This window comes from Notolepis coatsorum, assembly GCF_963971535.1.
Source record: "Notolepis coatsorum genome assembly, contig: SCAFFOLD_2061, whole genome shotgun sequence".
Classification (NCBI taxonomy): Eukaryota; Metazoa; Chordata; class Actinopteri; order Aulopiformes; family Paralepididae; genus Notolepis; species Notolepis coatsorum.
Window position 1 is genome coordinate 19,115 of NW_028172878.1, and position 11,265 is coordinate 30,379.

The 11,265-nt window shown below is 41.5% G+C and overlaps 1 protein-coding gene across 1 annotated transcript; it reads left to right on the plus strand.

Moving 5' to 3' along the window:
* Window positions 1-759: 759 nt before the first annotated feature.
* On the plus strand, window positions 760-10,527 carry LOC311247947 (procollagen galactosyltransferase 2-like; the record flags this gene model as incomplete). The annotated part of the gene is made up of 3 exons (XM_084338923.1): window positions 760-892; window positions 10,008-10,135; window positions 10,321-10,527. Coding segments are annotated over 3 exons (468 nt in total), but the record flags the coding sequence as incomplete, so codon positions are not given.
* Between the last annotated feature and the right edge of the window lie 738 nt (window positions 10,528-11,265).

The following is an 11,265-nucleotide window of genomic DNA, read 5'->3' on the forward strand; positions in this document are numbered from 1 at the left end:
CAAAGACGTTTCAAAATAACTGGAGAAACCCTCCACCCTCTCAACATGAGCTGAAACTACTGTTTGGGCTTTGGGGGAGGGGCGGAGCCCACCGCTGTAAAATTAACAGTTATTAATAGACACCTGTGTGGCAGAGTGATAGTGTACATTCTGTACATAAGTCCCAGTGCTGTTATACTGAATATCAGCACTCATGGAATGCCTCTTGTCCAATCAAATGACTTGGTTGGAACTAACTGTTGTATATGTATGCATTGTATTTGGCCAACATAATGAATCAAATCAAATCAAATTTATTTGTAAGGCCCAACAACACACGTTAATGTCCCCATGGGCATAAACAAGTCAAGAAGAAACATCACAATAAATAAAAAACAAAGACAAATATACCAGAAAATCCTAAATAGAATGTAAAATAAATAAATTAAATGAATGCAACAGGTAAGGAAAAACTCACAAAAAACCTAGCAATAGGAAAAAAGCACCACAGGCAATGTGGAGGGGAGAAACCTTAGAAGGGCCATTCAAGGGGGGATCTCCCTTCTTAGATGTCGGTGATAGTATTGTTGCTATAAATCAGGCGAAACAGTTGATAAGCATGTACATATACGTGTAATGAAACACAAATAAGTACATGCAATAGCAACTGAACATTTTGAAAGATTGAAAATAGAGCTGATGGTGGATCCATTTGAGGTATGGGGGCGGCGTAGAGAGGGTCGCAATGATTCTTATTCTGATTGGCTCCCTCTTCCCCAGGGCTCTGAACACATCCCAGTTGCAGGCGCTGGGCATAGAGATGATGCCAGGCTACAAGGATCCTTATTCTGGCAGAGTCTTGACCAGGGGAGAGATCGGCTGCTTCCTGAGTCACCACTCCACATGGCTGCAGGTGAGGACTGTTGGACACATTTAAAACAAACACACCATACAGAGGTTTAGAGATGCAACAATATGGATAATGATATTGGATATCGGGCAGATACCAGGCTAAAACAGGGTATCGGTGTTGGAATATGTCCCAAATACTTAACCTGTTAAGCTGTAGCCCTATTTTCAGAAGTTTCGCCTAAAGGTACATGCAAAGTAAATGGAAGATTGCTCCACTTCTAAAAGGTCAATTGGCATGTTCTTGGTATCGAGGTACATCTACATTTAGTCATTTAACTGACGCTTTTATCCAACGCGACTTACAAGTTCTGTACGACAAGTCATCAGGAAGGGTACAACTCTATCAGCTGAGTAACAATGTTCATCAAAGTGTTGCGTGTTACAGTGTAGGTTAGTTTATTAGGACAAGTGCATGACAGTAAGGTTAGTTAGGGTTAGATTTATTTTTTATTTTTTTATTATTATTATTTCAGATAATGGTTGAAGAAGTGCGTCTTTAGTCGACAGTGAAAGATTGGACGGGTTTCGGCTGTCCTAACTGGGGTGGGTAGTTCATTCCACCATTGTGGGGCAAGGACTGAGAATAGGCGACTTCTTTTTGATGACCCTCCCGGAGCTTGGATAGGAGTAGGTCTGAGGCGGCCAGAAGATGCAGAGCGTAGGGGTCTTGAGGGTGTGTAGTTAGAGACCATTGACCGGAGGTAGGCGGGAGCGGTTCCCTTTGCCGCACGGTATGCTAGGTCGAGGGCCTTGAAGCGGATACGTGCAGCAATGGGGAGCCAGTGCAGGTCCCTAAGAAGTGGGGTGACATGGGCCGACTTCGGTAGGTTTGAGACAGGCGGGCCGCTGCGTTCTGAATGAGTTGAAGAGGCTTGGTGGCAGTGGCCGGGAGGCCAGCGAGCAGTGCGTGTCAGTAGTCGAGGCGGGAGATGACTGTTGATTGGACGAGGAGTTGGGTGGCTTCTTTTGTCAGGAAGGGGCAGATCCTTCTGACGTTGCTCAGGAGGAATCTGCAGGTTCTGGTTGTCGCTGCGATGTGAGCAGAGAAGTTCAACTGGTCGTCGAGGACAACACCAAGATTCTTGGCGGTCGGGAACACGGTCACAGCTGCATTCTCGACTGTGATGGAAAGGTCGGTCAGGGGGGAGGATTTGGCCGGCAGGTGGAGCTATTCTGTTTAGCTTAGGTTCAGTTTGAGGTGGTTGGTCGTCATCCAGGCGGAGATGTCGGACAGACAGGCCGAGATCCGCTCAGAGACGTGGATATGTAAGACTTTTTTGCTTAGATTTAGGGACCAGTGTCAGAAATATTGTGTCTGTTTGTGACACTGCTTGAGTAAATTGTGATGAAACAAAGGAGAATATAAATTATGATTTTCTTTTGTATCTTTGCCGGTGAATAACACCATGTTACAATTGTGCATCCACCGACCTCACTCACTGAGCTCATTCACCACCTTCTTGGGATCAAGTGTACATCAAATCTAAGCAAATGGATAAAGGGAAGATGATTAAACAGAGGGATTTGTAGATACAGTAATACATTTAAATACATTTTAATTATACTGTATTGCTGACTCTGTACAGTTGGCCATTGAGAAATTGCAACTTTCCTTTTATGCTCTACAGGATGCCCTTGCTAGTCTTAAATTAGTTCTTAATGCTAGTAAGATAAAGTTTATGTTGTTTTCAAGAGCCAGAAATATTAACTTTGATGATGTGCGGATATCTACTGTCGGTGACTCTTGTATAGAGAGAGTCACTGAGTATAAATATCTTGGCCTGTGGCTCGACGAGAAATTAACATTTAAGTTCCATGTGGAAAATCTTGCCACTAAACTGCGACAGAAAATTGGTTTCCTGTACAGAAACAGATCCAATTTTCCTCTATTTAGTAGAAAAAGAATTGTGGAATCAGTCTTCTTATCAGTTTTGGACTATGGTGATGTAATTTATAGGCATGCTGCGGCATCAACTCTTAAACCTCTGGATTCTGCATATCACTCAGCTATAACTGGTGACAGATATGATACTCACCATTGTGTCCTGTATGATAGGGTGGGTTGGCCTTCTCTTGCAGAAAGGCGCAACAAACACTGGTATTTATTTATTTTTAAAGCCCTTATTGGTAAACAACCTGTTTATATCTCCTCACTGTTAGATTGGAATATTGGAACCTATTCAACTCGATCGAATGACTGGATGGTTCTTAGGGTTCCTCAGATTTGTTCTGAGCTAGGGAAGTCAGCTTTTTCCTTTGATGCCTCTAACTCATGGAATGTCCTTCAACTCTCTCTGAAATTGGAGGTTCTCCCTTCCCTTGGTATGTTTAAACATATGATTTCAGACCATTGTGTGACTACCTGTAACTGTTTTAGCTGATCTTTTTAAATTATTTTAAAAGTTGTAAATTTTTACTCTGATGTTTAATTTTCTGTGAATATTGTTTGTATTATGTACTGTTTACATTTTGTACAATCGTCATTTCTGTAAATGAGGGAAACCTCAGAAGCTTACGCTTTTAAATAAAGGTTGAAATGAAATACATTCAAAATTGACCTTGAACTTGACCTTGACCTTATTATGGCCAAATCATACATCTATGGATAGGGAAAAAGCTCCTCTTTCCAATGGCAGTGTTAAATCTGGATTTAGTCATTTCCTCATGGTTTTACGATAAAATAGAGATCGAATTATTCTTTTCTGATAAATTCTTATTTTCGGTAAATCTTAAAAACATCGGTAAACAAACGTAGTGCTGAAAATATACACTTTGACTGCTGTTTTGATAGGGTTAAGGTCTTTACTCTTGGCTACATTTGAAAAAGAAACACAACATTAATTAATACGGTCTGTATTGATCGATTTATGATAAAAACAGCAACAGGTTAAATCGGATACTTCGAGTCATGTGTAACATATCCGAAATCAAAGAAATGCAAGAAGAAGGGCGCCCAAGTGGCGAACCGCGTAACGCGCTGCGTCGCGGCATGGCCGACCCGGGTTCGATTCCCGGACCCGGCGTTCTTTGCCGAATGTCTTCCCCTGCTCTGTCTCTCTCTCTCTCTCTCTCTCTCTACTGGACTGCCCAGTAGCAAAAAGCGATAAACGCTAAAAAAAAAAAAACTATTGGCAGATACATAAGGCTTAGGGCTCAGTGAACAGTGGGACTCATTCACGAATACTCACAAACTTTTCTTATATTTTTTCTTAACCGTCTGTTAAGAGTAAAATAAGAAAAGCCACCGCTGAATTCATCAGCCTGTTCTTAATGTCCAAATCTGTTCTTACCCAGGTGTGTTGAATGATGAATCCGACTCATTCTTACACTGAAATGCACGTTCGCGCTCAAATAATTTGCATACAGCTCCTTATAAGGCGAATGAGGCGTGTTTCAAACAGCTTGAGAGGTTCGGCATTGCATGCTGATCCATTCGACAGGAAGCTATTTGCGACTGATCTCAAAATGAGATTAGATTCAAATGTATTGTTATTATACAGCACAAGTACAATACACCATCCAACCAGAGTGGATAAATGCTAAATAATAAATATAAATAAATAAATAAACGGCATAGCGAGGCAGCCTTAGCGCACGTCCGAGCGCGCACACACACACACACACACGTGTGTGTGTGTTAATCTGATGACAAATAAAGACTTATAGTACTACTTATATGTATTGTATATGTGCAAAATGAATCGTTCCAGCAAAGTAGGCTTTGTCAATACTGAACAACTGCGGCATGTGTTGTGTCTAAGTTGATGCTCCATCTAAAAGGACCGCTCTTGGCAATCTGAACCGGTTAACACATTCGGGGCCATTGGGGCCCATCTAATCTCACTCTATGAGGCCAGCTTTTCATTACAAGGTTTCACTGTGCGTGAGGTTGTTTGTAGAGCTAAATCTATATTTTATATTATTGCTATGTGTCCATTGTCATTGTCAATTAACAGTATAAACCTTCCCTTCAATATGCCATAAAGGGAAAACGAATTTCATCAATACGTTCCCATTTTATAGCGTCGTGAATATGAACGTTATATCGGATTGGTCTAGGGTAATTCCTGCAAAGCTAGTTATAGGGCGCTAAGCTAATAACGTTAAATTGATTGGCGTTTCGGCCCTACACAAGCTAGAGTTAAAAATCTAAATGCATATGATCGGTATCATGGTCCACCATGAATGCATGAAAGGGGGGGCAGGGGGGCGGCGGAAGTCATTTCTGATTATTGATTACCAATAACGGCATTCGTTATTGCAACATCATACGTTGACCGGGTGGATGGCTATGAGAACAAGGCCCGATCAAGCTGAAATTGACATCAAATCGCTCGTACCTGTGGCCGGTTGGATTCCAAAAAGAATGTCCCAGTTATTGATCGCCATCTGGTAGATCGATATGTCCATTGGCTGATGCTATATTCCTTTTGTTACGGTTCAAGGTAGGAATAGTAGAAGGAATAAGGAGACGGAGATGTGGTTGCTCTTCTCGAAATGTGTGTTATTTTTATTATAAGGGTGCTTTCACACCAGAGCTGTTTGGTCCGGACTATCGGACCAGAATTCGTTTTCTCGGATAGTCCGCTTTTTTTGTGGTGGTGTGAATGCTCAGTCGAACTCTGGTGCGGACCAAACACGCAAACTCTGATCCGCCTGAAAAGGTAGGTCTCGGTTCACTTCATCGAACCAGACGCGGACCAAATATAGGAAGTCACCTGATAAACTGTGCATCCTGGGTAGAAGGAAAAAAACAAACACTGCGGTAAACATGTCTCGTGGACAGATGTGGGCGAATGACGAGGTGAAAGAAAGCCCTGATAGAAATATGGGCAGAAGACCAAATTAAACAGCTACTTGTGGGCACTCATAAAAACAACACAGTGTACAAGTAGAGGATGGTGGTAATGGGCTTCAATAGAACAATGGATCAATGCCACAAACTGCGTCAGCAATATATTAATAAATAAGCAGAGAATTAAATTAGATGTCCATAACATTTGTGTTTTTAATTAGCATAGCCTAAATAAATATGAATTCAAGAAGTTAAATACTGAATTAACGACATATTTATTAACAGGCTGAAAGTTCAAATGAATAAACAGGCTTAAAAAACAATTAGACTATTTAGTATAGGCTAAACACATTATTATCGTTATTATTGGCGCATACACTCTATCAGATGTCTGTCATAAAACGATAAAGCGGACAGAAATGCGGGAACGTTTTGAATATATTGAAAAGGCGTTGACATTGAATCTAAATCTATAGTTTATTATCCGTGGCTGTCAGATAGACTCATTGGTTGCTCGTAATGTGGGATAGACCGGTCTATCAAGAGAGAGAGATAGACCGGTCTATTAAAAATAATTAATTAACAGGAACAATTTAAATAAATAACGTTAGTTGGAGATGATTTGTGTGTGCTAATTTAAGGCAGTCATAGCCCCTTTCGTGACTGTGATGCAAGCCTTGCATCACAGTCACGAAAGGGGCTAAGGCAGTCAATGAGTTGTGTTCTCTCTCTCTATATAGGTCTATCCTACATTACGCTTGTGACGGAGACAGACTTTCAACCTTCATTTGGGAAAAATAAATAATATGTTTAATAATAAGTAAGACAACAGATCCGTTTAACGAATTCCATATAAATCTATAGTTTATTATCCGTGGCCGTCAGATAGACGGCCAGTGTCAGTTATGACCTGGCTGGACGTTATACTTGGCACAAGACCCACATCCAGCCCGAAACATATCGTTGAGTCTTTCGAAGATGAGACCCATCAGAAGGCAGCAATGAGTGACAGCAAATCACAGGTGACAGTCAATCAGTGCTAATTACAGAGAACAGCGTGACGTACATCAGAATGGCGGTAGGGTTCCCAGTCCTGGAAGAGGACAGAAACCCAGAACGTTACACCTTTACTGCATACTGAATTCGGCGTTGCAATAAGTATTCCAGGCGATCGGTTGAAGCCCTCGCTTCAGGCTAACAGAAAAGCTAACCCGGACCGGAAAAAAAGTGACACCAGGTCTGAAACAAGGATTACTGCATTCTCGAGACAGCGCCACTACCAGGATCTGGCCGGTACTGCACTTTCCAAGTCCCAATAGGCATTTTCCAGCCAAAATACAGCTCTGTGACATTGAGTAGGATATTAAAATGGAATAAAAGCAAAAACTAGTTTAACACGTATGTATACGTGGTTGGCCTCCAACGGTCGGATCCCAATAACGTATATATACGTGGTTGGCTACGAAACGGTTAAGCAGCCACTCATCTGGCTCTGCAAATAGATCTAGACGATATGCGTTCTATGCGTACGGCTGGGCGGCCAGATTCTAACAGCAATATATAATCAGAATTTCAGAAGCAGAACGCACGCAATAAGTATAATAATAATAATAATAATTATTATTATTATTATTATTATTGAAAAGGTGGGTTTTTTAAGTCGTATTTGGGGGCAATTGACCAATGGTAGGCTTTTTTCTCATCTAAGAGAAAAGCTAAAATAAGAAAACATTGCTGAATCCCAGGTAAGAACAAAATAAGAAAAAATGCTAGTTAAGAACAAAATAAGAGGAAATCTGTTCTTATATCGCTTTGTGAATGAGGCCCAGTGTGTATCTATGCATCCCTGCTGAGGTTACACAACCAAACCATTAACGTCTTCTGACACCGTGTGTTAAAAAATTATTTTAAAAACACTTTATTACTGATGGGGTTATGACTCCTGGGCCCTATTCCCCGTACCTGGTTCAACTAAGTCGATCAAGAGTCCCATTATCCAGATTCAATTAACCCGATGTTTGAATCCGGGATTTTCCTGTTCCTCGAACGCTGATTCAGTTTCGTTCATTTGAACCAGACTTGAGACTCAGGATAATTGCGCGGCCGCTTCAGCTGAAAAGACAGCAGATGTCAATCGCAGAAATCCTGATTTTCTAACGGCATTGATTGATTGATTGATTTAAAACTTTATTAACAGATTGCAGAATGGGTACAATACAGTACGGCTCAATAGCCTCGCCAACAAGTTAAATGCATAATCTATAGGCTAATTTTAAGTCCCTCATTACCCCAATCAATCAGATTATATTTCTTTAAATGTGCCTGCTGGCAGTAGGTTTATGGATTGAATAATCAAATGAGATCTTGCTAGCGAAAATAATTAGTTCAACTATTTCAGAATCAGGATACGGCTCTCTTATCCATTTATGGATGTATGGTGGATGTTTTATTTGTCTGGCACCGTGGTCTGATGGTTTGTACTTATGCCTTTCACGCGGACGACCCGCGTTCGAATCCCCGTCTTTTCTAATTTATTTTCTTTTTGCAATGTAAATACTTCAATTTGGTGCACTTTGAGAGCTATATAAAGAATGACATCCTCAATGCATGTAGATTTATAATATTTTAACTTAAAACTAGGCTACTTTTGGGGGAGCTCCAGTAGCTCACTGCGTACCTCGAACGCTATTTCGGCGTCGGGGACAACCGTGCGCGTCACGGATCTGGGGTAGCGAGTTCGACTCTCGGACAAGCCGTACTTTCTCAGAGTATCTTTCCCCCCATCTGTACCCCCATTCAATCTGTTTCTGTCGGTCATACTTGACCAGGAAAAAAAAGCGATAAACGCAAAAAGAACCAGCTGACTGGTCAAAGTTTAAAAAAAAAAACTAGGCTACTTTTGCGTATATTCATTAATATTATATTCCAAAAAAGGTATATTGGAAACGCGGGGTCTCGAACTAGGGTCGTCCGCTTGACAGGAGTGAGCACTAGCCGTTGCACCACTGTGCCAGACGGGATATATCCATTGTGTATCCATCAATACAAGAGTCACGCGTTTCGAATATTTTTCTCTCGAGTTTTATCTCTTTATTCTCAAATGCATTAATGTGACGTCAACGGCTCATTCAATTGCTCAAATCCGTCAAACAGCGCATCTCATTCTCATCAGACATTTTAATCCCAGTTACAATATCACAATAACGTGTGAGTGATGATACAATTCAACAATCCTCAGATTCCTCGTAATTCATAATCCACAAAAACCACAATCCACGCATAGACACTTCAATTTTATGCTTGAATGAAACACAATCCGGGCGCTCCGTTAAGCAAATCTACAGCGGAGAATATATGAAACTAATCAGAGCCAAACGGCCGATAGGTTTCATTCATTAAAAATATCCCAGCGGGATTCACATTTGCAATGCGCCGTTATTAAAATAACCACATGCAGCGTGTATCGCGACTCCGAGCGCCGTATATGACGTGCATTATTTTATTTAGGACAAAGTAAATCTATAGGCTGAATATGATTTATTATCAGCATTTAGTTCTATTATTATACATTTCAAAAGCCCCCTCTAGGAAAACGAAGCACAAAAACATAATTCAGAATGGTATAATGGGATCTAGACTGTGAGAAATATTTCAGGAAGCGAGCTGGCATTTCTTTGCGAGGGCGTGGCTATGGTTCATCCAGCTAACTGAACTTAACCCTGCTCCGGACCAGGTTCAAACTTTCTGATCTGTTACCATGGTGATTTAGAAAATCCGACTTCGGGGAACAGAAAGGTCCGGCTTAAGTCAAGCTATGCTGGAAATTATCCGGCTAACTCAGTTAGCCAGGTACGGGGAACGGGGCCCTGTCTTGGGGCACTCGTTTTTGTTTATATTATATTATATAATACAGAATATTATTCTGACCATCTTGAGGCATGCGACTGTCCTAGAACAGAAATCCTGACTGAGTGGACACTAGTCAGGAGAAGGTTAGTTTAAGGGTTAAGGTTAAGGATATAATTAAGAGCTAGAATTTATGGTTTGGAATTTATAGCTAGGTTAAGGTTAGGTAAAGCGTTAAAGTTATAGGCATGTAATTATAAGGGTTTAAATCAGGGCGTGGTCTCAGGAGACAAGATCAATAAGTCAATAGAATGTCCTCTCAATTAACAACAGATGTTTGTGTGTGTGTGTGTACGTGTGTACTGTATGTACGTGTGTACGGTACGTGTGTGTGTGTGTGTGTGTGTGTGTGTGTGTGTGTGTGTGTGTGTGTGTGTGTGTGTGTGTGTGTGTGTGTGTACTTTCTGTTAACCAGGTGATAGAGCGCGGCCTTGAGAAGGTTCTGGTACTGGAGGATGACGTGAGGTTTGAACCCAGGTTTAAACGACGGCTACAGGCCATCATGGATGACATAGATAAAACCCAGCTGGACTGGGACCTCATGTAAGAGAACGCACACACACACACAACCTTCATTCTGTATGCAGATAATGAAAGTCCTTTCTCACATTGAATAGTTTGTTTAGATGAGTGTGTAGTGTACTACACACATGATGTTGCACAAATGATTTGATGTTTCTCCTTGTCTCTGTCTGTCTGTTTGTCCCTGTTTGTCTCCCTTCCTCCAGCTATGTGGGTCGTAAGCGAATGCAGCTCCTCCAGCCGGAGACCTCGGTAGAAGGGGTGAACAACCTGGTGGAGGCAGACTATTCCTATTGGACGCTCGGCTATGCACTGTCACAGCAAGGAGCCAGGAAGCTATTGGCTGCTCAGCCATTAGCCAAGATGCTGCCTGTCGACGAGTTCCTTCCAGTCATGTTCAACAAACACCCCAAGTTAGTCACTACTTCCCTTCTTTACACCCCAAGTTAGTCACTCCTTCCCTTATTTACACCCCAAGTTAGTCACTACTTCCCTTATTTACACCCCAAGTTAGTCACTACTTCCCTCCTTTACACCCCAAGTTAGTCACTCCTTCCCTTATTTACACCCCAAGTTAGTCACTACTTCCCTCCTTTACACCCAAAGTTAGTCACTACTTCCCTCCTTTACACCCCAAGTTAGTCACTCCTTCCCTTATTTACACCCCAAGTTAGTCACTACTTCCCTCCTTTACACCCCAAGTTAGTCACTACTTCCCTTATTTACACCCCAAGTTAGTCACTACTTCCCTCCTTTACACCCCAAGTTAGTCACTACTTCCCTCCTTTACACCCCAAGTTAGTCACTACTTCCCTTCTTTACACCCCAAGTTAGTCACTACTTCCCTTATTTACACCCCAAGTTAGTCACTACTTCCCTCCTTTACACCCCAAGTTAGTCACTACTTCCCTTCTTTACACCCCAAGTTAGTCACTCCTTCCCACCTTTAGACCCCAAGTTACACAGTGGTAAAAGGACAGATGGATAAATAGAAATATCAGCACTAGACATAGACATTTGTAAATATATACTGCGATCATGCACATTTAGAATGCACAGGAAAATGCAGAGAAGACTAGGGGGCTGTAAGTCGGTTCAGAAATAGTGTCAAGTCAAGAGTTTTATTTGTCACGGCATACAAGTATACAATG